Source organism: Meles meles, chromosome 21 (assembly GCF_922984935.1).
Source record: "Meles meles chromosome 21, mMelMel3.1 paternal haplotype, whole genome shotgun sequence".
In the NCBI taxonomy this organism is placed as follows: Eukaryota; Metazoa; Chordata; class Mammalia; order Carnivora; family Mustelidae; genus Meles; species Meles meles.
The window spans coordinates 40,821,856-40,847,763 of NC_060086.1; the positions used below are offsets into that span (position 1 = coordinate 40,821,856).

The window sequence follows — 25,908 nt, forward strand, 5'->3', positions numbered from 1 at the left end:
CAAGAGGAGGAAAAACGTAAGCTACGATAGAAAGGCACTTAGAACCTGTTAAAATACTGATATCCTGGAATGTGCAACAACAAACCCACAACAACAACACGTACACCAGCCCTTTCGAGCCTGGTCTATCACCAAGTCACATGCTGAGCTAACGTCACCTTCCCGTGCCCTGTTCCTCTGCTCCCTGGGCTTGAGTCTCGGAGCCCTGGCCCCCAGCTAGGGACTTAAGGCCTGGGTCCTGGGTGGGGCCTAAAGAAAGGAGACCAGCTCCCTCCTATTTTGCTCACAGCCCCTTCAAGGGGCAGAGCCAGCACTGCCGGGCCCTGTTAGGGCACCCTCTCTAGGGCAGAAGGGCAGTCCGGGAGAGGGTAGAGTCCGCAGGGCTGCTGAGCAACCCCTGCTGGCCCGCAGCCTCCAGTTCTACAGCAGGGGAAATGCAGTGCTTGGTCATGTGGCCGAGGGGCCAGGAGTCCTGGCTGCTGGGCCAGCGCCTCCCAGGCGGCACCAGGCCACCTCCAGGGAGGGAGCAGCGAGGGCTCAAGGTGAGGGGAAGCATCTGCCGGGGGCCCCGAGGCCTGGTGGGATCGGGCAGTGGGCTGTGGGGCACACGGAGCACCAGCATCCTTAGCTTATTCCAGCCCGTGCCACGGCGGAGGTGGTGGGCAGGGGTGGGGACACCTCTGGAAATAGCCAACGGACACAACCATGTCTTAAATCCAGACTCCTTCCTCTAGCTTCCCCTTCCCAGACAGAGGGCTTGGGCACGCCTATGGCCATCCTTGTTTGCTTCTCCACCCCCCAAGCCCAGGGCTTTCAGTCCATGGCCTCTGGAAAGCTCCCATGCCCAGCACTGGCCTAGAGCCCTACCTCCCCTATGTGCTTGGCTGTGACTTGACATCCCCAGAATGGGAGCTGTGTCCCAGCCTGGGGTTGTCCCTGGCCAGCCTCCCACCTCCCGACACCCTGCAAACCTCCGTAGTCCCTTGTGCAGAGTGGCACTACCCCAAGCCAAGCCCTGCCCCACCTGTTCCCTGAGCCAAGCGAGGGCCCGGCATCCTGGCATCTCCCCTCCTCGCTCAGGGCACCACTGCCCACACTCCCAGGGCTCCCTGAAGGTAGAAGGAGAAGGCCCAGCAGCGAAGGGCCAGGTGAGTGGTCAGCCGTCCCCTCACTTTGGAGAGCATCCAGCCCAGGGAAGGGGCCGAGCCTCAGGTAGTGCTGGCTATTTTTGGACGGGCTAGTAGTGAGGGGCAGCTGGCAGAGCGGGCCTCCCTCTCTGAGTTTGGAGGCGCCTTGTCTTAAGGATTTAAGGTGGCTTCTTCCTGTGGCTTTGCCTGCGTCTGTCTTGCTCTCCCTCTGGAGGGTGGGCCAGAGGGAAAGGGGTCCAAGAAGCCCCCAGAACAGGGGCCCAGAGAGGCTAGGCAGGATGGGGACATGGCTGGCAGGTGCGCAAGGCAGGGAGGGAGGATGACCTACCCAGGCTGGCGAATGGATGAGGGAGGCACCAGGGGGTGGGCTGCAGGGGAGCCTGGGAGACTGAGGGCTAAATGGAGGATAGGACAGGGGCAGGGCCAGAGGTGAGCGAGGCCTTAGCACCCAGGAGCACGGCTCACCCTGCCTGGCAGCACCAGCCCCCGTTCCGGAGCCTGGGATACCACCAATGACCTTCTAGCACCATCCTTGCTGCCCAGCTTGTCTGGGGCTGGGTCTGCCTGGGGAACCCAGCCAACCAGGCCCCGGGGGCAGGAGGACATTATTGCTATTTCGCAGAAAAGTTTCCGTTCGTCAGGGGCAGGGTCGGGAGCTGCTAGCTGGGCGGCGGGTAGCCGTCCAGCAGGCGGGTTCAGTTCACCACGGCTGGCTTGAGCAGCACAGAGCCCGGTGGAATGACCACCCAACCAGGGGCGAGTGCCTCCGGGCTGCTGGCTGCCGAGTTGACGCCTGTGGACAGGTCCAGCACGGTGCCTGGCAGCAGGGGGAGTCCGTCAGGGCTTGGGCGGGAGCGGCTGCTCTCAGTCCTCTCCAGGGGCGTCTTGCGGCCCTCCATGCCCAGAGACCTGGCTGGCACTGCCCCACGCCCCTTCTCCCCCTCGGCCTTGCCGCCAGCGGAGCCAGCGAGGAGGGAGACCACAGGCAGGCCCAGTCCACCAGCCCCAAAGGGGGAGGGCAGCAGCGGGTTCTTAGCCAGATTGAGGGGCAAGACAGGGCCCGGCAGCCCAGGGCCCATGCCGCCCGGCCCCCCACCGCCCCCGCCATTGCCACAGGCTAGGGCACTGAGGTCAAGGGGGCCGGGGGCCAGGGGCAGGGGCAGGCCGGGCAGGCTGGGGCCTCCGAAGAGGGCAGCAGGGTTGGGGATGATGATCTGGGCTCCGCTGACGTAGGGGCTGCCGTCGGGGGTGGGCAGTGGCGGTTTGGGGGGCGGGCGCAGTTGCAGGAGCTCTTGCTGCTCGGGAGACACGAAGTGGCCGTGGGCCTTGATGTGCTTGCGCAGCGAGCTGGGGTCCGTGTAGCGCTTGTGGCAGCCGGGCATCTTGCAGTAGTAGGGCTTGTCCACGTAGTGGGTGCGCGTGTGCTTGAAGCGGTCGCTGGAGTTGGAGTAGCGCTTGTTGCAGCCCTCGTAGGGGCACACATAGGGCTTCTCACCTGCGGGGCGGGGCGGGGCGGGGTGGGCATGAGGGGCCTCTGCGCACGCGGGGCGGGGCGGCCCCAGGCCCCTCCCCCTAGACCGCGATCCCCCTCCCCCCCAGAGCACCGACTGTCCGATGGGAGGGGCGGTGTCCAGAGCACTGGCATGAGATCTGACCCCAGGTGCAGACAGCAGGGCACGGCCACAGAGAAGCTGGCCTGATGGCCCCCCGCTCTGCTGTGGCCTATCCGCGTGCCTTTGGCCTCAGTCCTGTGTTCTAAATTGAGGGTGACAGTGACCACTTCGACAGGCAGGACCGCATATCTGCTTAGATGCTGCCATAGACCCTCCTGGGGGGTGGCCCGCAGTGAGCGCTGCAGAATGCCCTGTACGCTGGATTTGGTCCTGGCGCAGCAGAATGCTCCAGACTGACCCCCTGTCTGGTAGCTGCTCCAGGCGGGGCGCCCTTGACGTGCGGCCGGTCCGCAGCGCCGTGCGTGCGAGGGGAAGGGTGCGCGCCAGACTGCGCTTCCGGACTTTGTACAGAATTAACTCCAGGGTCTCACTGCCGGCTTTTTAATACATCCGATTCGAGGAATTCCGTTACAATTCATCTCACCTATTCCTCGGTCCTTTCTTCAATGCAGCAATTAGGACTTCTTTTATTTTTTGGCGATTAGGAAGTTTAAAATTAGGTGTGCGGCTCTGTCGCCAGCGCTGACCCCACCGGGGGCCGGAGTGAGCACCGCCAAGTGGGCGGCACCCAGCGGATGGTCACACTGACAGGGATGCCGAGGCCACACAGGAAGATGGATCCGAGGATCGCGCCCCCAGACAGGCTTCCCGCCCTCCCCTCCCTACCCCCCCCCCCCCCCGCACCGTGCCCCCTCCCGGCTGCTCACCTGTGTGCGAGCGGTTGTGGATCTTCAGATTCTCCAGGCGGGAGAAGCTCTTGCTGCAGGTCGGGCAGCGGTGCGGCTTCTCGTTGGTGTGTGTGCGGATGTGGATGAGCATCTTGTACCTGCTCCAGGGAGGGCACAGGGGAGCTCGACGCCGCTCGCAGGACCCCCACGCCCCACGTCCCGCTCCCCCCGTGCCCCCTCGCTTCCCCTCACCTGGCGTTGAAGCCTCGGCCGTGGCGGGCACAGCCCTCCCAGTGGCAGCAGTACCCCGCGTCCTTCTCGGGCTTGACGTGGTAGTCGTTGACGTGATCCACTAGGTCTTGGAGGAGCTCGAAGAGCTGGTTACACTGCGGGGCCGGGAGGGTTCTGAGTCTGCGCGGGGCGGGGCTGCCCACCCCAGCCCCGGCCCCCACCTTCCTGGCCCCCCACTCACCTTGGCCCAGCGACACACCAGCTGTTTGGGCAGGGGGAGCTCTGGTGAGAGGCACTTGTCCTTGGGGGCGGTAAGGAAGGAGGAAGCAGGCAGGTGCAGGGCCCCCCCGGAGCCCAGAGGCAGGAAGAACTGGAAGGAACTGGGGACGCCATCCAGATAACGCAGTGGCTGGAAGTCCTGGGGGGCAGGGGGAAGGCAGAGCGGGTTAGTGCTCCCCGCTGGCCCAGCAGGCCCACAGCCCCTCTGTCTCCTTCTATGGTCGGTTGAGTTGTCCCAGTTCCAACCCCCTGTATGTGTGGCTACAAACCTAGTTGGAAGTAGGGTGTCTGTAGATGCAGTCAAGTGAAGAAGTCATACTGGGGTGACTCGGTCAGTTAAACATCTGACCCTTGATTTCAGCTCGGGTCATGATCTCAGGGTTGTGAGATCAAATCCAGCTTGGGCTCCGCACTGGGCATAGAGCCTGCTTGTTAAGATTCCCTCTCTCCCTCTCCCTCTGTCCCCCACCCCCGTTCTCTCTCCCTCTCTCTCTCCCCACCACCCCTGCTCATTCTCTTTCTCTCTCTCCCTCTCAAAAAGAAAAAAAAGGTCATACTGGATTGGGGAGAACTAAATCCAGTGACGAAGAGAAAGGGAGATTTGAGCTCAGAGATACACAACAGAGGAAGAAGGCAAGGTAGCACCAGAGACAGAGATTGGAATGACACAGCTACAAGGCAGGGGACACCGGGAGCCACCAGAAGCTGTGAAGAAGCAAGTAAAGATTCTTGCCCAGAGCCTTCGGAGGGAGCACAGCCCTATCAGTACCTTGATTTCAGACCTTAGCTTCCAGAACTGTGACAGAATAATACATTTCTGTTGTTCTAAGTCACCCAGTTTGTGGTCCTTTCCAGGAGACCAGTACACCTCTTTTCCAGAACCCTCACGCCCTCCTTACCGGGGCAGCGGGCACTGCAGGCAGGTCCCCGTTGCCCTGGCGCTCAGGGGACAGCGAGCTGCTGCCATTGGGAGAGTCCAGCCCGGACGGCGGTGACAAGCTGAGGTCCACCAGAGGGGCCGCCGAAAAGCGTCCCTCTACCTTCTCGGGGAACTTGGGGTTCAGCAGGAAGCCTAAGGGAGGAGCACTCTTCAGGGGTGCGAGATCGGGAGTCTCCGAATCCCCCACCGTGACCCTGGAAGCAGATACCAGCCACACCGCCAGCCCGCCCCGGGACCCCAAGCATCTGAGCAGCAGCCTGCACAGGTGACAGCGTGGCCTTCGCCACCAGGAGCGCTCAGCCGCGGGGTAAGCCCGTGAGCGCGAAGTACCCGCTGAACAGGAGCTTGAAGCCAGGCTCCTGGCCTGCTGTCACCCTGCCAGCTGGGGACCTTTCTGACTTCTCCTGGGCCCCTTCTGCCTCCCTGCGCCCTTCTGTAAGAGGGGTTTGGGCCAGGTTGCTTCCAGAGCCTTCTAGCTCAGACGTGGTGGGTCTGGTTGTCAGGTGGGTCCCGGGCAGGCAGAGTGGAAGTCCTGAGCCCCAAGCACCCCTGCGAAGCACTTGTCTGGGCTCAGTCCCCAATCTGCACGGACCTGACTGACCAGCCACGCTGCCTCAAAGCCCAGGAGTTGGGTCACAGGGCCTTGGTGTCCCCTGCTCCCCCTTACCAGCTCCTCCATCGCCTCCCCGAGGCCTAGTTTGAATCCTGGCTCTGCTGTGCCAGCTTCATGAACGGGGCAGGTCAGTTGCCTCCCCCCGGGGACAGTGTCTCCTCCAGAGACAAGCTGCTGGGAGGATAAATGGACAGAGCTCTAGCTCTCAGCTGAAAGCTGCGAGGGGCTTGCTTCCATCCTGGGGGACACACCTTGGACGTTCTTCCCATGGCCATGGCTCCACCGGGGCTGGAGACCCCCTGCCCTGCCAGGGGTTCTGTACCTGAGGGCGGGGAGCCTGGAGAGCCCGGGGTGGGGCTGTCATCCACCAAGCCGAGCTCCCTGTGCAGAGCTCGGTGCCGGACCACACTCAGCGTCCTCTCCCGCTTTTCTCTCGCCGCCCGGAGCTTGGTGATGCTCAACTTCAGGTCGAGCGGCTCGTCCAAGGAGTGCATGGTGATGGGGTGTTGGGTCAGAGGTGGCTGCAGGCAGTGGGGCCCCCCCAAGCTGGGATTCAGGCAGGAACCTGGGGGAGGACAGGAGTACCGTGACAACGTGATCTCAGGCTGCACCCAGAGAAGCCACCAGGGGAGGGAGGCATGGCTCTGCGGCAGCGCGAGCACTGTCTTCCCGGGAAGGGGGACCCTGAGGGGCTCTGGCCCCAGGACACAGGAGCACCAACCACCTCCTGAGAGCTTTGATGTCCACTGCCCTCAAGTCTTTTTAGAGGCAAAGCTCAGAGAGTCCATTTTGCCATGAAACTGAGTTTTAGAGATACTGCCTCAGGTCACAGAGCTAAGAAGCGGCAAAGCGACCAGCTTCAAGGCTAGATCTTCTGGGAACTGGTCAGCCAAGTCCCAAAGGTCATTTCTGACCAAGTGGGAAGTTGTGCTCGGGATCACATGCCTGGTTTGAGCCTGAGGACCCAGAACCAAACCAGAAGAGCAACAAGCGTCTTCCAAGGTCACTGTTAGTGGCTCTCCGCTACTGATCGCCAAGTGCTCACCGTGGGAGGCCTCCCAGGCAGCTGTGGTCACCTGCAAGGGAGGGAGGCTGAGAGCTTGTCTCAGGTGAGCTGTGCAGAGCCTGGCCCAAGGGATGGGGGTGCAGACAGGGGGCCTTGCCTCCCAGTTAAGTTCCGGAAGAAAGGTGTCCATAGGCACGGGGAGCCCGAGGGCTCTGGGTCGCCACCAGGGGGCAGCTGGGGACTGTGGCCCAGCCAGGCCTCCCCGGACAGGTTTAGAGGGAAGTAGACTAGGTCGGTCTGGTGGTTAATAAGATACATACATCCATCATTTGGGGGGGTGATGATATTCTTTTATAAGAATATCATCACCCCCCCCAAAAAAACATCATTATAAGTTCTTACGCTGGTATTTTTATAGTTTCTTAGAAATTCTCAGTGGTGTGATTTTCTTCACATTCAAATGACCCAAGAACAAGGTCAACTCTATTCCAACCTCAAACTTTTTCCAGGGGCAACCTTTCCACATGTGGTCGAAGCGTGTCCTTGCATTTGCTAATTGAGGTGATTACACCTTGAAAATCCATCCGTTGAACAAGCCAACACTATGAGATACCCCACATCATTTACCAAATCCGTGTTTTCATAATCCAATACAGAACACCTCGTAACCTCCACACGGCACATGACCGTACGTTTCAGCTATGCATGTGTGTGTTTGTGTGTGTGTACGTGTGCGCACATGTGCCTCTCTCTCTGGGAACCAGAGTTGCCCACGTGTGTGCTTCACGGAGCCCAAAGGAGGACAGCCCTCATGTCCCCGCTCATCTTTCCTCCAGGCCACGCACCTCAGCAACTTTGGACAATTTTCTCTGGTCCCAAGTCCTGGCCCATCCATCTCCCTTGACAAGCTCTCCTTCTGCCAAGACCCTCCAGGCACACAGGGAACAAGGTAGACCCTTCCTCAGTTAGGACCCTCTGCTTCGAGGACATCCCAAGACCCTGCCAGCACATGGCTCAATATCGGAGCCCAAGGAGAGGCAGCCACTCTCGGTTGTGGGACCCAGTCTGTGACCTGACTTGTCCCAGTCAGACTGCATCACCAGTCAGATCTGTTTGGATCCGCCCCCCCCAGGCCGAACATGGGCCAGGGGCTCCCAGTGAGGCAAGTGGGCCTGGGGTCAGGCTGCCACCCTGTCCTTCAGGAGCTCCAGACCCAAGGCAGGCAGGTGGGTGGGTGACAGTGATGGATGGACCTGGGCCCCTTCCACTCTCCTCTGGCTGGGCAGGGAGCTGCCCTCTGCCTGACCCCCCTCCCCCAGTTATGTCTGTCTGTCTGCCTGTCCCTCCACCTGTTTATTTTTAGACACAGGCCCAGTCCAACCTCCCTGAAGCTCCTCTGAGCTGGGAGCCTGGGAGGGGAGGAAGGAAGTAAATATTTATGCTGATTAAGAATTCAGGAGCCAGGAAGGGCTGGTGGCCTGGTCCCTCAGCTGGCCTAGGGCCACAGGCCTCCCCACAGCCTCCAGCCTCCACCCCCAACTGGACCTTCCAGAGAAGGGGACCATGTGTGCTGGATGGTCTGGGAACTGGGAATTCAAACTGATGCTTTGGCAACCCTGCCCAGGTAACATCCTTTGGCATCTGCCTTACTGCCCTCCGCCCCAGTCCAGAAGGGGTCCAGGGAGGAGCCCTAGACCCTGGGTCATCTTGTTCTTAAGACCTGCAGGAGACATGCCTCAACATACAACTAGGGAGCCCCCCCCCCAAGAGGAGCCTGTTTGCCAGGAGGGGTAGGCACAGCACCCAGGTGGGAGTGGGGACTCCAACACCCCCCCCACCTTAATCAGCAGGCCCAGTCCCCAGAGAACCCCCCACCAAACACATACACACTTCCAGTCACTGGGTTCTGCCCAAGGAAGCAGGGATTCATTCCCACAAAGAACCCAGAACCCGGTCCAGAGACCCAGCCACCCCCAGTCCTTTGGGAAAGGAGGAAGAATCCAGCCCCAAAGCCCGCTGCTCTCAGCATCTCCCAACCCCAGCCTGGCCCCACCCAGAACTGTCCTCCAGAAGGTAGCCCCACAGCAACGGGAAGACCCCCCATGACCTCTCTCCTGTCCTGACCTTGGCCAACCTCAAGGTGTCTCCTTCCACTCACTCCCCACCCCCAAGCTTGCAGAAGCCATTTCTGAACCGGGGCTCTGCTCTTTGTTCCGCGGCTGGGTGAAGGGGGGACGGCGACAGCCAGGGTAGCACTCTCCCGGGCCTCGGAGGCTCAGAAGAGAAGGCGGCAGGCCCGTCGCCGGATTCGACGCTCCCGACACCCGGGCGGGCAGGAGGGAGGACGCTCGGGCGTCGCGCTTCCCAGCGCAGGCGAGGGAGGGTGCCGCGCGTGGCTCCTAGCGGGCAAGCGAGCTTCGGAAGCGGCCGCGGAGCCCGCGGCCGGGCGCGACCCCTCACCGCAGGCGGGCGGGCGGGGAGGCGGCGCCGAGGTGGTCGCGCTGCCGGGCGCCGCGCCGCTCCTCCAGCTGCGAAAGGAACTAATTAGAGCCCAGGGAGCGGGAGGAAGCGGGGCGGCGCGGGGACCACCGGGGCGGCAGGGCGGGCGCGGGACCCCGGCCGGCCTCCCCGCGGGGCGGGGGGTCACCCCGAGGGTGGGCCGCGCTGGCCCCCCGGGCCGGCCCCCGCCCGCCGGCCGGGCCCAGACAATGGCGGCTATTGTGCGCCCGCCCAGGCGCGCAGACTGCCCCCAGCGGCAGCGCCCGGCGAGCGCCCCCGCCCGGCCTACCTGGCGGCCGAGCCCACCCGCGGCGGGCGGGGCGAGCGCCGGGCGAGCGCGGGGGCCGGGGGAAACCGAGGCCCGGACCGCGCCGGGGCACTGTGTATGGGGGGGACGCATACCCGACGCGGCGGGGGGCGGTGAGCGGGGGCGGTGAGCCGGCGTCCAACACTACCCTGTGCCACGCACCGGCTGTCCAAGGCTTCTCTGAGCCCTCTAACACCCCCTACTGGGAGGAGATGCCGTCGTTGCCCCGTCGTACACATGGGGAAACTGAGGCTCGAAATCACCAGGCTCAGGGGAGTGGGCTGGACTCCGCTCTGGATAAAGCCTCTCCTTCCCTGCTTGGAGGAGGTCAGCCCGCTGGCCCCGGGCCTGGAGGGCGGCCTGTGTAGGTGGACGGGGCAGCTAGGCATATCCACCCTGAGAAACACTCAGGGGCTCCTTGCCAGAAGCAGAGAGGACAGGGCTCTCTCTGTAAGATGGGAGCTCTCCCTGCCCGCCCCACAGCAGCATGGGGCCATATAAGGGACACCCCTTATTGCCCCTGGGGTCCTGATACTGCCCCTTGGTCAGCCATGGTCCGTCTGGCCTAGGACTTGGGGACAAGGGTCTAAGACGCACCTTGCAAAAGCCCAGTGGCTTTCTTGATATGGCATGGAAAGGGGGAAGTAAGTCCCCAGCCTCTCCTGTGCTCTGTGGGTGCTGGGGTGTTTGCTGACTGGGATGATTGCTACCAACATGCAGTTCTCATAGATGGGGAAGCTGAGGGCTGGAGTGGGGAGCAAGCCCACTGGAAGGCTTAGGTGAAGATTACATGACAACAGGACCAACCGCCAGTCTGACGGTCAGACGAAGAGCCAGCACCTGGGGCGCCTGGGTGGCTCAGTTGGTTAAAGCCTCTGCCTTTCGCTCGGGTCATGATCCCAGGGTCCTGGGATCGAGCCCCGCATCGGGCTCTCTGCTTGGCAGGGAGCCTGCTTCCTCCTCTCTCTCTCTGCCTGCCTCACTCCCTACTTGTGATCTCTATCTGCCAAATATATAAATAAAATCTTAAAAAAAAAAAAAAAGAGCCAGCACCTGTTAAGGCAGGTTCTGCCCACCCCCATTTTACAGATTAAAAACTGAGGCTCAGGGAGATTAAGCGACCCATCCAAGATCACACAGCTTGTCTGTGGCAGAACTGGATTTCAAGCCCAGGTGAGTCCAGAAGCCATGTTCACTATCAGCCCTTCCTTTGCCCACGGCAAAAGGGGTGTAGCTTGGCACCCCCTCCCTGCCCAGGGGTTTGTGGGAGCTAGGTACAGAGCCTAGGAGGGGCAACAGGCAGTGGGTGGGCACTGGAGGGGCCAGCTGGGGGCGGGGGGCGCCCACAGGGAGGCTTGGAGAGTTGAGGGCAGATCCGCTGCCAAAGCAAACGGCCCCACATTCCTGGGAACTGCTCCGGCTCCCTCCCGGCTCTGGCCAAGAGCTCCACCCTCCTGGCAGCAGGGGCTGGGGGCAGGGGGAGAGGCAGACCTCATCCTCTCAGCGCCCCCTTTCTGAGCAGGCAGCAGAGCATGGGTCCAAGTCCAGGTCAGACCACCTGGGTCTCCCCCTTGGTCTGCTACTTCCTGCCCATGTGACTTTGGGCAGGTCGCCTGCCTGTCTTATTGTCCCGGCCTCTGAAAGGGGATGATGGTAACCGTAACAACTTCTCATTGGGTTTTGGGTGGTGATGCACACATCCAGTGATTTCTTAATGTTTCCTATTATTATGTAATATTCAGCAACTAAAATAATGCTGGGCCCATAGTAGGTACTTGATCAAACTTATTGAATTAACTGTCACCATCACTGACACGCCCAGCCTTTGGCTAGTCTGGAGCTGTGAGGACCGCTGGGTGGGGGACGGACCCCCGCCATGGTATCCGCAGACCACACTGTCTCAGCCTCACCTGAGCGCCCCTGGCCTTCACCATAAGGTGCAACTAAACGAGCTCATGCCCCTCAAAGGGCCTCCAGCACCAGCTGTCCTGGGCAGTGGCCACAGCAGACCCTAGCCACCTTCCAGAGCCCAGTTGCTCAAAGAAAAGGAGGGAGGTCCCAGAGGCCCTGAGGAGCCCAGGAGGGAGCAGACCTCCTCCCAGGACCCAGGGGAGGGGCTTATCCTGAGGCCTCGCCTGCCTGGCAGGTCCCAGGAGAGGGGCCAGGGCTGCCGCACTTCCTGTAAGACCAAGGGTTTGCCTTCCCTGGGAACCTCTCCCTCGGCAGGCTGGCCCTTCTCCCATCCCAAGATGGGGCCTCCCCAGATTCCCCCGGGGCCGGGGGGCGGGGGAGCAAGTGCCCCAGGTGGACCAGTGAGGGTTGAGCTCTCTGCCCTTAGTCCCGGGGGCCTCAGAAAAGCCCTCAGCTGGGCAGCACCTGAACAGGGGTGCATGCCAGGAACTTCCCCTGCGGGCACATTTAAATGGCACTACCCAGAGTCAGGCGAGCTGGTGCTGGTCCTCTGCGCTCTCGCCCCTGGCTGTGGGGCCTCAGATGGGTCCCTATTGCCCCCTACGAGCCTTGGTCAGAAACACAGGTACCACAGAAAGGGGCCAGCTCACCGGGCAAGGTGGGGGTTGAGGACATCCCGCAGGAGGAGCTTGGCCCCGAGCCGGGCACGCAGGAGATGTGGCCCCGAGGGTTCTTGTTCCTGGCCCTGGGCTGGGGGTGCCCCATGCAATAACTTAGCCTGCCAAGGTCGCCCAGATACTTGAGCAGTGCCTGAAGCTGGAAGGCTCACAGCTGGCTCCCCAGCCCTACCCCCACGCCAACCGCTCCCCCAGTCCTGGCTTCCCTGATGCTGCCAGGCTGGGGGGGGGGTGGCAACTCAACACATGGACCCGCCCACGTACGCACAAGCACACTCACACTCACACAGATGTGCATGCCGTCCGGCTGCAGGGGCCAGCCTGGCACAGAGGCCTCCCTTCGGCCCCCATCTCAGCGGCCTCCACCCCCTACCGCCTGCCTGCCTGCAGCCACCTTTGTACAACTATGTCTGGTATTTTCCTGTCTGCCCAGCTTGCTGGGGGCGGGGGCGCAGGGGGGGGTGCGTGGGGCTTTGAGCACCGCCTGCACCTGGGCCTCTGCCAGAGACAAGCCTGCCGAACACCCCCCACGCTGCCCTCCGACTGGGAAGGGAAGAGCCGGTCCCAGGCTGTCCAAATCCCCAGGAGGAGCTGGCACAGGGGTGGGGGGAGACCGGGGCACGCACTCACTGAGGCCTCGGCAGGAGCAGTCCAGGCCCCGCGAGGCAGCATTGCCACTCGGGGAGGACAGGCAGAGCTGGGCACTCTGCCAGAACTCCCTGGGGCCAGCGAAGGCCATGGCCGGTGTCCCACAGGACGTGGGCGGGCACCCACCGCACCCCAACATAGAGGCAATGCATATGCGTCACACCTGTGCTCAAACACCAAAGAGGGGACACCGCACGTGACCAGCAGCCGGGACTCGGGAGTTAGGACGACCAGCCGCAGGGATGAGGCCCAGGCCCCAAAGGGAAGGAAACACGGCAGTTTCCCAACCAAGTCCGGCTGTAAGACAACCTGATAAGCACCTCCTGAGTCCTGGGGGCTTGCCCACAGCTCACCCTCCCACTACCCCGGGACAAGCACCAGGCCCACGGAATGGCACCTGCCAACTGAGAGCGAAGGCTGGCAAGGCAGGTTCTGGACTTTGGCCGTCCCCACCCTCCACCTCATTTACCCCATGGCTCAGTTATGCATTCCAACACCAGGTCCTCCAACCCACTCAGTCCTGGGGGCCTCCAGATGAATGAGGATGAAAGGCCCCCGGACCTCGGTGGGGGAGTTTGAGCAGCGGGGCGGGGGAGGGCTGCTCCCAAGCAGTGGGGACATGGGGTGAAGCGTTGGGACATGGGGTCCTAACTTGTTCTGCAGCCCAGACAGGCCAGTCTGCCTCCCGCTCAGCATCACCATTCATTCTCCCAGTCCCCCACAAATTAGGTGCTAGTCTCCATTTTCCAGAGGGGGAGAGTGAGGCTTGGAGAGGTTCAATCACCTGCCAAGGTCACAGAGCTTGCAAGTAGCCCATCTGGGGTTTACTGCCAGGTTCCAAAGCCCATACTCTTTCTGGGCCCAGTGCTGCAGGGGCCGGGGGTGTGGCCCCAGCTGACCTTCAGCAAAACTGCCCGTCACTTAGAAGAGGAGGAGGTCCAAGAGCGAGACTGGACCGGGACCTGGAGGGCACTGGGAGCCATGGAGTGCTCTACACAGAAAGCACCTCCTCTTTCCCAGCCCAGAAGCTCCTGCCCTCAAGCTTTCCCCTGCAGCACCTCCTTTCTCTGTATTCCCTTTCTCCCGCAAGCCCGAGGCTCACCTCTTCGGTGCCAGGCCCCCTGTACATCCTTCCACGTTCCCATATTCTCCCCCAGCTGCCACTCCCCTCCTGCCCCATCCTGCAGCAAGTCTTCCCGGATTCACCCTCTCTGGCCTCAGACTCTTGGCAGCAGGTGCCTGACGGCTGAGCAGAGGACCTGCTCCTGTCCCTGCATTGCTGAGGGAAGCATTCCCAGCCCTCCAGCGGCCTGTGCTGCCTGCCGTGGTCATCCAGGGTCCGAGTCCTCGCTCCTGCTGTAATGCCACCGGCTCATGAACACACACCTGGGACGCCTGACTCTGCACACGGAGTGTGACATGCACTGCCCCGACCTTTGGCCCCAGCCCTTAACCCCTGCTGCTGGCATTCAGCGCCTCCTTCCAAGAAGGGTGTCCTAGAGCCAGGGAGGCCCTCCCGGAGGGGACCACTGCACTGTTTCCCACGGCCCCCAAGCTGAGCTGACCCCCTCCACCATTGGGAACTGGGCGGCGATGCCAAGTGCTGTGGGCTCAATGCCAGAAAACTGGCCTGCCCCAATCTGATGTGGGCAAAGCTCTGGGCCTCAGTTTCCCCATCCAGGAAAGGAAGGGGCTGGCCTCAAGTACCCTGGAGCTTGAGCTCCCTCACCACTGCCTGGACAGCACCATCACAGCGGCCCTCTGCGCTTCCTGGCACTCAGCAATGTCCGTTGAAGGAATGAATCCATCTGTGGGGCCCACCAGCTGGGTGAGGTGCGGAGGGATGGAAGGGCTGAGCCCCAAGAAGGAAGCGGCTTGTCCAAGGTCAAGGTGAGAGCCGGGGCCTGGGCCTTGGCACAGAGGCCTCCTCCTCCCTGTCCGGGGCAAAGGACCCGTGAGCAGACCTGGCTGAGGACGGGGTGGCCAGCATCGCCCTGACTCACTCGGGATGACTGGTAGGGCCCAGTTCCCCCTGCTTCTCTCCTGCGACTCCCACCCAGGGCTGGCATGGGGCCCACCCCAGAGCAGCCAGTGACCAGGCCAGGCAGGGGCCCTGCCATGACTTCTGGATCCACCCCCACACCCCTCCCCTCCCCACCCCTGCCCACAGCCCCTCTTCCCTGTCTCCCCCACCTGTCCCCTGCGTGTCCCATCTGGCAGCAAAGCAAGTCTAGAAGTGGGGGGGGGGCAGTCTCCAAACCCAAAAGGAAACACCCGCTGGGTAGTGACCTGTCAGGCCTGGCCTACTGCAGGCCCTTGGGGGCCCAGGGTCCACAGCACCCAGTAGGGTGAGCCCTAGGTGTCCGGAGGTGGTGGCGTGGGCCTGGCCCGAAAGAGGGTGGGGCTGGCGGGCAGCCAGCCAGCAGCACTGGGTGGGGGGAGCTTTAGAACAGGCAGGACAATGGAGGGCCCCACAGCCCAGGGGGGAGGGGGACACGGCAGCTCAGGGGCAGTCAGCCTGAAAGTGTGGGGATGGGGGTTGGCGGGCTCGGGGCATAGGAGGGAGTGGCCCAGGGGAGAAATGGTTCAGGCACGCTGGGACTTGCCAGCCAGACCCAGATGGACGACGGGGAGAAGGGAGGGCGACAGGCTTCCTCCGGACGCAGCTGCCCCCACGTCACGCCCTCATGCCCACACAGGGGATGGGGAGATGGGGGGGGGACAGTAGAGCCGAGGGGATTCCCACGTTGAACTGACATTTCTTTCAGGGGCCAGGGCCAGACAGCCTTGGGCTCCGGTCCCCCTCTGTCCCTCCCTAACCCCAAGTGATCCCAGGCCAAGCCCTCAAATCTCTGAGCGTCAGGTCCCCCCCAGCAGCCTCCACCCTCAGCCTGCGGATTCCCAGGGTCCCCGTGGGGCACTAGCCCGTGAGTGCATTTGTGCAAAGGAGACAAGACCCTCTGTCAGCTGGGCAGGATTGTTTTCCCAGGGCTGAGTCAGGCAGTCTCCTGGGGCCTCCCGAGCCTCCCACCAGTCCTTGGCCATGACTGGAGGAGGGGGCCAGGGCTGGGTCAGTCCCCTCCGCGGGCAGCCATCTGCCAAGGCAGGAGGACGTGTGCGCGCACATGTCGCACGCAGCATCGCGGGGGCCGGCCCTGTAGTACCTGGCTTCGCGGGCATTGAAGACAAAGGGCCTGAGGAAGGCCCCAGCCTCTTCCCAGACCCCCAGGCACGACACTGGAAGGTTCTCAGGCCCTCTGCCCGTCCCCCACCAGGGGCATCGGGAGCAGATGGAAAGTCCCCCCAACACACACCCCAATGCTGGAATCGCTTCACATCCCCGCGCCCCCAGGCTCCTCCCAGCCTGACCACCAGTTAACCAGAACACTCCATCCCTTCTGGGAGGGGGAGGAGAAGAAGGCCAGAGCTCCGGCCCCTCAAGAAGCCCAGAGCCGAGGCCCCTTCCCTGAAGAGGCCCCTTCCCTGAAGCCCGAGGGAGCTTGGAAGAGAAGCATCCTAGGGTGCTAGGGTGGCAGGTCTGGCTCCAGGGCTCCCTGGGGGCCAGCTGGGTAGAGGCCCCCCCGAGCTCCCCTGGGAGGGTCCCATACCACTAGTGCTGGAATGGGAAGAAGGGTCAGGGGCCCCTGCGGACCTGGGCCAGGCCTCACCTCCCCCACGGAGCAGTCTGGAGCTAAGGCCAGGGAAAGGGTGAGGCTTGGGGGCCGAGTGTACACAGCTGCCGGGGCAACTTGGGTTCCCCTCCAGAACAGCATCCCTTCTCATCCCAGGCTGGGAAACTGACCACCAGGTACCACCCCCCCACCAGCCAGAGCAGACCCGGGAACTTGGGCCCAGAAGCCCACCGGCCCTTTTCCAGCCTAAGCTTTAGTTTCCTTGTTTTTCAGTGATCAATGGATCTTCCTCACCGGGCTGATGTGGCAATTCTAGGTGACAGATGTCAAGCCCTGCCAAGTTCCCGGGGCTGCTGGAAGGTGGGGATTTTCTCTGGGAGTTGCTCTCCCCATGCCGCTCCTGCCCCAGACACCCTGCCTCCCTAGGGACCTCAGCGGGCCCTGTCGGGAGCTGGAGAACAGCAGAGCTTTGCAGAGCTGGGCTGGAGCCCCAGAGAAAATGGGGGTCTCTCTACTCCAGGCCATGCCCCTACACAGGACCCCCCAGAAGCCCATCCTTTCCTGTCCCAGCAGCGAAGCCTCAACCCTGGCGGGTCAGCAGAAGTGCTACTGGACGTGGGAAATACTGAGTCCCCGGCCCTCGCAGCACCTGACTCAGAATTGACCAGGCTGTCGCTGAGGCGGGGTGGGGGGGATGTGTCCCAAGGGGCTTTGCGAACACTGTGCTCCTCCACACCCAGGTTTGGTGGCAGGCTGGGAAAGGCCGGGCATCCCATCTCAGAGAGGGAACGCCCCACACCTATTGGGGCCATAGCAAGGGAACCAACTCAGGCAAGGGAGAGCTGCCTCTTTCTGGCTGGCCCTGAGCTGCCCCCTCACCAGCCATGGGCGTTCCCCACCTCCAGGTGAAGCGGGGATCGCCGGGCACCTTCCACCAGTCACCCTCTGGCCCCCGTCATCTGTGTGAGATATAAAATCACATTAAGAACCCTGACTAGAGGGGCGCCTGGGTGGCTCAGTGGGTTAAGCCTCTACCTTCGGCTCAGATCATGATCCCAGGGTCCTAGGATCGAGTCCCACATCGCATCTGGCTCTCTGCTCAGCGGGGAGCCTGCTTCCCCTCCCCTCTGCCTGCCTCTCTGCCTGCCTCTCTGCCTACTTGTGATCTCTGTCTGACAAGTAAATAAAATCTTAAAATAAAAAAAAAAAGAACCCTGACTAGAGGGAAGCACCCCCTGCAGCCTCAGAAAAGCTTCTTCCCCCCATTCCGCCCAGCCCAGGGCCTCTCAGTTGCAGGCTGAATGCCCTGCTTGGATGAGGGGCCTCCACGGCCTCCCCCCCAACCCGGCCCCATATGCAACCTGGGGAGACATCCGGGGCCAGAGGGGAGAGCCGGGAGCAGCCATCTCCCCCACCAAACCCCAGTGTGCCTCCCAGCAGCAGGGCCCCACCCCAAATGCCTCCCAACCAGAGCCTCGGCGGGCCCCAGCCCCAACATCTGGTCCCCCAGCCACAGCTGTCGCCACGCTCCCTCATCCTGGGATTGCCCCAAACTCTGCCCAGCGCCCATCCCCACCACACACACCCCCCTCGCCCAAGTGGGAAATTCGGATTCCAGGCCAGTCCGGGTAGATGAAAACGCACATGGGAAAATGTCGTCAGGGGAACACATTCCTCCTTCCACACCGCAGTTCAGACCCCAGAGGGTTAGGTGGCAGACACTCCCACCGCCTGGGGCCAAGGCCAGGCTGGGGGAAGGAGGGGAGAGGGGAGTGTGGGAGCCACAAGGTGGGGCCGAGACGGGTCCAGGGCCTCTGACAGGCCCCAAGGAGGGTCCCTGGCAGAGCTCTGTCCCCCGGCCGTCGGGTTCGTTCGCCCTCCACGGGCACTCCCAGTGAGGGGAGCCCAGGCAGAAGACGCGGCTGTGGCTACCCCATCTGCAGCTGGCTTTTGAGAAACAAAAGCTTTGGGGGGACGCGGTTCCCATGATTGTTTGAAATGAGGTTTCTGGATGTCTGCAGCATCCAGCTGTTCATGCTGGCTCCACCCACGGATAACTGAGAGTTGGCTCTTGGTGGCCTGACCCCACTTCTCAGTCCCCCTCCCACCCAACAAATTTTCTGAGGGACTCCAGCTCGGGAAGCTCACCTTGTCTGGCTTCTTGGTTTTACGGATGAGGAAACGGAGACCCAGAAAGGGGGTGAGAGGGAGCTGCCCCACGGGCCCCTGGGAGTTGGTGGCCTGGCCCAAACTCCAGTCCAGGAGATCAGATTCCCAGGCCAGGGGCTTTTCCCACTCACCCTCAAGGCCGTGGCCTGGCTCAACCGAATCCCCCAAAGCCACCGACTCTAAAAGCAGTGGTGACTCACCGTCTGGCTTCCTGGGACACCCCCTCCCCATCAGTGAGAGAGGGACTGGCAGGTGTCCCTGTGTAGAGAGCCAGGAGCAGGGAGAGGCCCCCCAGGGGACCTGGGCCAGGGTCACTCAGGGGTCAAAGAGCCCCAGCTGGAGGGATTTAACACCAAAGGTCAAAGGTCACAGACAGGGAAGGGTGGGCAGGCTCTGGGGGTCAGAGGGTCAGCGCTAATGGCAGCTCCGGAAAGGAGGGGGAGGGTAAGGAGCTAAGGAAAACAGGGCCCCTTCCAAGGGGTCCTCAACCCCCATAAACTGTGCCCCAACCCCCGGCACTGCCTCCTGGCTGGCTGGTTGCAGACAGGGCCAAGGAGAGCTGGGGGTGGGTTGTAAAATGGGCTGGGCTGGAGCTTGGAAAGGGGTGTCCTGGGAAGGGCTCCCCAGGTGCAGCCCTTCCCCCAGAGTGGGCGAGGGCCAGCTGGGAGGCCCAGCCCAGGCCCAGAGGGGAGAAGGAGGAGCAGAGGGGGAAGGCTCCGAGGTCACGGGGAGGGATGTGTGCGGAGGGATGTGTGGGGAGGGATGTGTGGGATGGGCTAGAACAGCTGTGGCACTGTGGCACCAGGAGAGGGGCTTGGAGGGGACTGGGTGGGTGGGCAGACGGAAGGGGTCAGTTTCCCCTTCCCTGAGCTTGGGAGCTGCGGAAGGCCCTGGGGGACCCGAGTGTCTCCTGCTGACCCTGAGCTTCAGCTAAGCCCCACCTTCCCTCCAGGACATAAGACCCTCAGGAAGGCCGCCTATGAAGACCACAGCTCAGGCCCTGTCCCTGGCCTAGACCAAGAGCCACGAGAACCCAGGCCTGGGCCAGGTCTGCGGCCGGCCTGGCTGCCCCCTCAGTGTCAAGCGTTCCCTTCAGAGCCAAGATCCTGGGCTGTGATGGCTGGGGGCCCAGGGCTCCTCCCAGGATCCCTTCCCGCTTCCCAGGCTCTAGGGCAGGGCCAGGATCCCTGCAACCATCACTGCCCCGGGGTGGACAGGCCAGGCGGTCCCTCCTGCACAGGCGGACAAGCAGCATGCTGCCCTGCTGCGGCCTGAGTACCCGACAGACCAGGGCGGTGTGCCAAGGCCTCCAGGTGCCAGCCTGGCTTCCAGCCCCTCTCCCGGGGGCCTGCGGGGAAGCAGGGTGCTGGTATCTCCCTCCCTCGGGATGCACCTGCCTGCCTCGCCCAATCCCCCACTCCCTCCAGACCCTCCTTCAAGCCCTTTGGATACCCCTGCCCTCTTCACTTTGTCAGCTTCTTCTGCTTCCACCCAGACAGGACTCTGGCTCCCAGGCCCAACGCGGCAGCACCCCGTCCTGACCCCCAGAGACGCCTCCCTCCCGCGGCCGGGAAGGGCCCAGGCTAGCCAGGCGCAGCAGTGGGGAGACTTTCCGGGACAAGGGAGGAGACACCTTTCAAACCCCGTCCTAGAAACAGCCCCGGCGCAGCCCTGGGAAGGGGCGACTGCCCCGCTGCCCCAGACAACTTTGTGCCCAGGCTCCGGGGGCCCCCCTCGCCCTGCAGCGCGCCCCCACCGCGGCCGCCCAACTTCCCCGCCGAAGTTTGCTCCCGCCCTGGGCCCGGCCGTGGGTCGGCGGGGCCTCCGGACGGAGGGAGGGAAGGAAGCTGGAGAGAGACGGAGAGACGGAGGGACGGGGCCGGGGAACCGGCGAGGGAGGGAGCGCGCGAGCCAAGCGAGCGAGGGAGCGAGCGCAGGGGCCCCGGCGAGGGCTCACAATGGCCCGGGGCGAGGCGGGGACGCGGGAGGAGGAGGCGACCCTGGGGTCCCGCAGCCCCCTGCAGGCCCCCGCGCGACAGCCCGCCCCCCCCCTCCCCGCCCTCCCAGTCCCGTCCCCACGGCGCGACGCCCCGGGGCTTCCTACCTCGGCGGCGGGGGCGGTCGGGCTCCCGGCTGCGGGCTCCTGCGGTCGGGGGGCGGCGGGGGAGCGAGCGGGGGAGGGGCCGGGGCGGGCGGGGGCCGGGGCGCGAGGCTCACGGGGCGCGGGCTCCCCTGGCACGGCCGCCCGGCGCCCGGCCGCTCCGCCACATCTGCAGCTCCGGCAGGGAAGGTGGCCGCGGCGGCCGGGCTGTGCGGGGATGTCTTAGAGAGGGAGGGAGGAGGGAGGAGGGAGGCGGCGGGAGGAGGGCCGGGCAAGCCTCGGAGGAGGGGGAGGAGGAGGGGCGCGGGGGGCGGCCTTGCTCCCTCCTCCCTCCCCCGCTGGTTCCCTCGCGCCCGCCCTCCCAGCAAACCCCTCTCGCCGCGGCGGCCCCAGGCCCGGGGCGCCAGCTGCCAGGCGGGGCGTGCGCGTCGGGGGGAGGGGGCGGCCGGGAGCCGGCGTTGGGCCGGGGGAGGGGAGGGAGCGAAGGCGGCGGAGCCGCGAAGAGAGGGTACCGGGAGGGAGGGGGCGCCGGGCCGCGGCTGAGCGGCGCGCGTCCACCTCGGCCCCATCCTCGGGTACATCCCCTCCCGCCGCGGCCCCGCCCCCGGCCCGAGGGCAGCGCTGGGACACGGCCCGGAGGTGGCCCGGGGGTGGCGGGGGCGGGGGTTGGGGGGGAGAGGGATGTCCCGCCCTTGGGGAAGCCGGGGGAGGGGGCAGGCGCGCCGAAGACCGGAGGGAGGGCGTGCGGGCCCAGAGGAAAAGCCCCGAAGACCGGGAAGATGGAGGAGGTTGCTGCGGCCGAGGGGGCGGGGGCCCCTCGCCTCCCTCCCGCGGGGTCACCTTGGCCAGGCCCCCCGCGGCCCCGGGCTCCGGGGAGGGCGGCAGGAATGCCTCTCCGCAGGCCCTGATTTCTCCGCCCAACCCAGTTCCAGGAACGCGCGGGCAGCGCCGGGCGGGCAGAGGCCCCGGCTCCGGATTCGGGGAGGCGCAAGCCAGGGTTCGAGGCCGGGATCAGACCCTCCCTCCAGGTCCCGGGTTGGTCCCCGCCCGAGGAATTAGGACGAGGTCCGGCCGGGAGCAGTCCGGGCTTCCGCTCGGCTCCAGGCTTGGTCCCAGGAGCTGGGACAACCTGCGTCCCTAGCCTGAGCTCCGCCGGGGTCCTTGGTCTCTCCCGGACCCTCCGCTCCCGGCGCGGCGCCCAAGGTTAGGAGGTGGAAGGAGTGGATGCCGGCGCGTGCTAAACCCCGGCACCCGCCTAAACTGTCTTTTCCTGAAGCTTATCCCAGGCTCGCGTTCTTGAGCGTGTCTTGTTTGGGCCAATCTGGAGCCCCTGCCCAGTTGTCTTCTCGCTGCTCTGCTGTCCGGTCGCAATCTTGGTTCAAAAACAGTCCTGCTGTTGGCCAGCCCTGCCGCCTCACGGTTGGCCTTGAGTCTAGGAGAGGAAAAGCATCTTCTTGTAAGTGAGGCATCTGACCCCCGTGTAACTTTGTCCTCTTGTGTGCATTTGATGCCGCTGTCCCCGCCAGAGCAGAGGCCGGTGGGTCTCCTGGCACAGTTCTTGGCACATAGTAGGTGCTCAAGGCATTGCACGATGGACGCAGGACAGGTGCTCATTACATGTTAAGCCAATGTACATGTTCCATAAATGGACACAGAATCCCAGCTCTTAAATTGTTGCATGGACGCACAGTAGATGCTTATTATATTTTGGGCAAATGGATACATGGTTGGTGCTTATGATGGTGGAATGAATGGCCACATACTAGGCACTCATGACTTACATGAATACACCAGAGTAGGTGCTCATGAACTTGTTGGGCGATACACGAAAGACATGTAGGCCTGGAAGGGAGCGATTTGGAGGTGACCTCTCCCGCCCCCACCCCGCCCCGACTTCCCTCCTGCGGATAATATGGAGTGAGACCAGGTTAAACATTAGCTGGCAGATGGGCCTGGGGGCAGGCCAGCTTTCGGACCTAGCACCTTCCAGGAGGGGGCTGCTAAGGGCCGACTCTCCCGGGCCGCGCGGTGTGTGGGGCGGGGCAGGGGCTGAGGGCCGCAGAGCGCCCCCTCCCGGCTTCTGGAATCTCGGCGATTCAGCCTGCCCCGCGGCCCTGCGGCTGGAGGCAGAGCGTCGTTAAACCTCCGTAGGTCCGCCTCCAGCCCTGGGGGAATCTAGGTATACTGAGAAAAGGTGTGCAAGGGGCTACTTTTATCTGATAATAACGCTTATGGCGTGCCTGCAGGGTGCCAGGCAGTGCGCCACAGTGGAGACGAAAGCGAACAACCCCAGCTGTCCTCGCCCTCGTGGGTCTTACAATCAGTCTTGTCGGACTTGAAATCAGTAACCGGGGAAATCCAACGACCTCCGTGCCGTGAGGGACATTGGACCCTAAGAAACCTTTACAGGGGCGCCTCGGTGGCTCAGTGGTTAAGCCTCTGCCTTCGGATCATGATCTCAGGGTCCTGGGATAGAGCCCCAAATGGGGCTCTCTGCTCAGCAGGGAGCCTGCTTCTGCCCTCTCTCTCTGCCTGCCTCTCTGCCTACTTGTGATCTCTCTGTGTCAAATAAATAAAATCTTAAAAAAAAAAAAAAAAGGGAAGAAAGAAACCTTTACAGTCGGAGGCCTTTCTCATTGTTTTTCTACACAGACTTGTTTTCAAGGACCAGCAGGTTCCTCCCAGGTGAGAACTCAGTGTTGGGATTCCCACCTTGGGATGATGACTAGGATCTCCTTTCTTAAGGTTGTTGTGAAGATGAAATGAGATACATTCTTTTTTTTTTTTAAGATTTTATTTATTTATTTGACAGACAGAGATAACAAGTAGGCAGAGAGGCAGGCGGGGTGGGGGGGGGGGAAGCAGGCTCCCTGCGGAGCAGAGAGCCCCATATGGCGCTCGATCCCAGGACCCTGCCTGGGATCATGACCTCAGCCGAAGGCAGAGGCATTAACCCACTGAGCCACCCAGGTGCCCCGAGATACATTCTTTTTAAAAAAGATTTTATTTATTTACTTGAGAGAGACAGAGAGCACAAGCAGGAGGAGGCCCAGAGGGCAAGGCACTGGGAGAGGGAAAAGCAGACTCCCCACTGAGCGGAGGGGTGGGGGGGGGGGTGTTGAGCAGGAAACCCTACCTAAGGGGGAGGAGGGGGCTTGATCCCAGGATCTGGAGATCTGGACCTGAGCTGAAGTCAGATGCTTAAGGGACTGAGCTACCCAGGTACCCCAAATGAAGTACATTCTTAACACATACTAGCCATCACTACCTGGTGTCCACAATTCCAGGACTCAGATGGACTCCCTTGGCTGCAGATAAACCCCTAAGTTTAGCTTTTGCAAATCTAGCAAGAGTGAGGAACTATATAATCTTGCTGGAGTTGACCCAACCAGAAACCCACAATTCTCAGCCATACCAGTTCTTTCTCTATACCAGAATTTGTTTTGTTTTCTTTTTTTTTTTAAGTAGCCTCCATGCCCACGATGGGGCTTGAACTCACCACCTGGAGATCAAGAGTCACATACTCCACCAGCTGAGCCAGCCAGGCACCCCCGGATGCTTTACTTTTATTATATTCACAATAACCCTGAAGGTGAGTCCTATTATTATTCCTATTTTACAGAAAAGGAAACTGAGGCACAGAGAAGTAACTTGGCCAAGGTCTTAGAAGCTAGTGGGAGGCATAAGCCAGATTGCAGTCTCAGTTGATCTGATTCCAAAGCTTGTGTTATGACCCACTGGGGTGGGGGTTCAGGACATCTGAGAGCGCCAGGTTCCAAAGGGGTATTTTTGCATTGTGCAATTCTGGGAGGTAGCATAGCAGGCAGGCCAGGCTTGGCTTCCTCCTTCTTAGCGAAAGGTGGGTAAGGAGGGATGTCTTCCTTCCTACCATTACCCTGGGTTTCCTCCAAGAATCCTTACTCTGAGCTCCCACACTTTGGTACCTGCTCCTCTCCCTTGTGTTATGGAAGGTTTCCCCTACTAGACTGTAAGTTCCCAAGTTCCCCAAAGAGTAGGACACAAGCCATTTTGTCACACCCCCTCCAGGGTCCTGCCCAGTCCTGCCCAGGGCCTGTCACATACTAAATGTTTCATAAATATCGCTGCGTAAATATATCTGTTATGAATGTTTGCCCCCCCCCCGTAGTCATATATTGAAGCCCTAACCACCCCTTCCCAATGTGATACTATTTGCATATGGGCCCTTTGGTAGCAATTAGGCTTAAATGAGGTCATGACAGTGGGGTCTCCATGATGGCATCAGTGCCCTTATAAGAAGAGAAAGAGCTCAGAGCTTCCCCTGCCCCCGGCCATGTGAGGACATCGCAAGAAGGCAGCCATCTGCAAGCAAGGAAGAGAGTCCTCACCAGGAACGGAATCAGCCAGCACTTTGAACTTGGACTTCAGCCTCCAGAACTGTAAGAATTAATGTGTGTTGGGGCGCCTGGGTGGCTCAGTGGGTTAAAGCCTCTGCCTTCAGCTCAGGTCATGATCCCAGGGTCCTGGGGTCAAGCCCCACATCGGGCTCTCTGCTCAGTGGGGAGCCTGCTTCCCTTCCTCTCTCTGCCTGCCTCTCTGCCTACTTGTGATCTCTGTCTGTCAAATAAATAAAATCTTTAAAAAAAAAAAAAAAGAATTAATGTGTGTTGTTTAAGCTACCCAGTCTGTGGTATTTTGTTAATAGCAGCCCAAGCTAAGATAATTGCTGACAGATATATTTGGAGGGCTCAATCTGGTTCTCCTAAACCTTCAACAACAGACATTTATTTATTTATTTATTTATTTATATAGATTTTATGTCTTTATTTTGTAAGAGTTTATTTATTTATTTGACAGAGAGAGAGAACACAAGCAGAGGGAGCTACAGAGGGAGAGAAAGAAGCAGACTCCCCGCTGAGCAGGGAACCCGATGTGGGGCTTGATCCCAGGACCCTGCGATCTTGACATGAGCTGAAGGCAGATGCTTAACTGACAGAGCCATCCAGGTGCCCCAGCAATAAACACTTATTAAACATCTCCTAGGTTCCCATTCATTCAACAGATGTTTGTTAAGCTTTTATTGTGTGTTTATTCATCAACATTTACTGAGGGTCTACTGTGTGCACTGGGCTAGGCACTGCCATCCGTGTCTTCAAGGAAATCTCTCAGTCTGGTGGGGACTCCTCCCCTGTTATCACCCAGAGGGGACGCAAGTCCCTCATTCACACACATGCACACTGCAAGGAGGGCGTCCTGCACAATATAGATGCTTAGTAAATGACCCGTCAATTAATGCACAAGGCTGGGTCCAGAGAAACTCAGTGGTATAAGCACAGTTACTGTCTTTCCAGAGCCTTAATCTATTCAAGGCGCTGAGAGTAAATAATACAAGACAGTATAAAGTAAGCCCCATGACCTACAACGCAG

The 25,908-nt window shown here is 61.7% G+C and overlaps 2 protein-coding genes and 1 long non-coding RNA gene across 5 annotated transcripts; 2 read left to right on the plus strand and 1 right to left on the minus strand.

The window, feature by feature from the left end:
• Positions 1 to 82: 82 nt before the first annotated feature.
• Positions 83 to 20,551, minus strand: GLIS2 (GLIS family zinc finger 2). 3 transcript variants are annotated; one of them, XM_045993863.1, is made up of 7 exons: positions 20,506 to 20,551; positions 5,875 to 6,117; positions 4,899 to 5,071; positions 3,962 to 4,138; positions 3,742 to 3,875; positions 3,529 to 3,650; positions 83 to 2,643 (listed from the first exon to the last, which is right to left on the minus strand). In XM_045993863.1, the coding sequence occupies exons 2-7, from the start codon at positions 6,044 to 6,046 to the stop codon at positions 1,844 to 1,846; spliced, it is 1,578 nt and encodes a 525-aa protein (XP_045849819.1). In that variant the 5' UTR covers positions 6,047 to 6,117; positions 20,506 to 20,551; the 3' UTR covers positions 83 to 1,843. The 3 variants fall into 3 exon arrangements, with proteins under 3 accessions (XP_045849819.1, XP_045849820.1, XP_045849821.1); XM_045993864.1 differs by having other exon boundaries at positions 3,529 to 3,647; positions 20,506 to 20,546; XM_045993865.1 differs by lacking the exon at positions 20,506 to 20,551 and adding an exon at positions 6,598 to 6,708.
• On the plus strand, positions 18,819 to 21,744 carry LOC123933622 (translation initiation factor IF-2-like). The gene is made up of 4 exons (XM_045992960.1): positions 18,819 to 18,845; positions 19,642 to 19,770; positions 20,469 to 21,077; positions 21,429 to 21,744. The coding sequence occupies exons 1-4, from the start codon at positions 18,819 to 18,821 to the stop codon at positions 21,708 to 21,710; spliced, it is 1,047 nt and encodes a 348-aa protein (XP_045848916.1). The 3' UTR covers positions 21,711 to 21,744.
• Positions 21,745 to 23,966: 2,222 nt separating this feature from the next.
• On the plus strand, positions 23,967 to 25,387 carry LOC123934013. The gene is made up of 3 exons (XR_006816721.1): positions 23,967 to 24,094; positions 24,716 to 24,920; positions 25,339 to 25,387. It is a non-coding gene; the product is annotated as an uncharacterized LOC123934013 (long non-coding RNA).
• The last annotated feature ends 521 nt before the right edge of the window (positions 25,388 to 25,908 follow it).

Coding starts and splice junctions, on each gene's coding strand:
- GLIS2 (XM_045993863.1), bottom strand. CDS start 6,046: ATGCACTCCTTGGACGAGCCGCTCGACCTGAAGTTGAGCATCACCAAG. Junction 5,072..5,874: donor TCCAGGCTCCCCGCCCTCAG/GTACAGAACCCC, acceptor CTCCTCCCTTAG/GCTTCCTGCTGAACCCCAAG. Junction 2,644..3,528: donor CCACAACCGCTCGCACACAG/GTGAGCAGCCGG, acceptor CCCGCCCCGCAG/GTGAGAAGCCCTATGTGTGC.
- LOC123933622 (XM_045992960.1), top strand. CDS start 18,819: ATGGCAGCTCCGGAAAGGAGGGGGAGG. Junction 18,846..19,641: donor CTCCGGAAAGGAGGGGGAGG/GTAAGGAGCTAA, acceptor CCTCCTGCACAG/GCGGACAAGCAGCATGCTGC. Junction 19,771..20,468: donor TGCGGGGAAGCAGGGTGCTG/GTATCTCCCTCC, acceptor CCGCCCTCCCAG/TCCCGTCCCCACGGCGCGAC.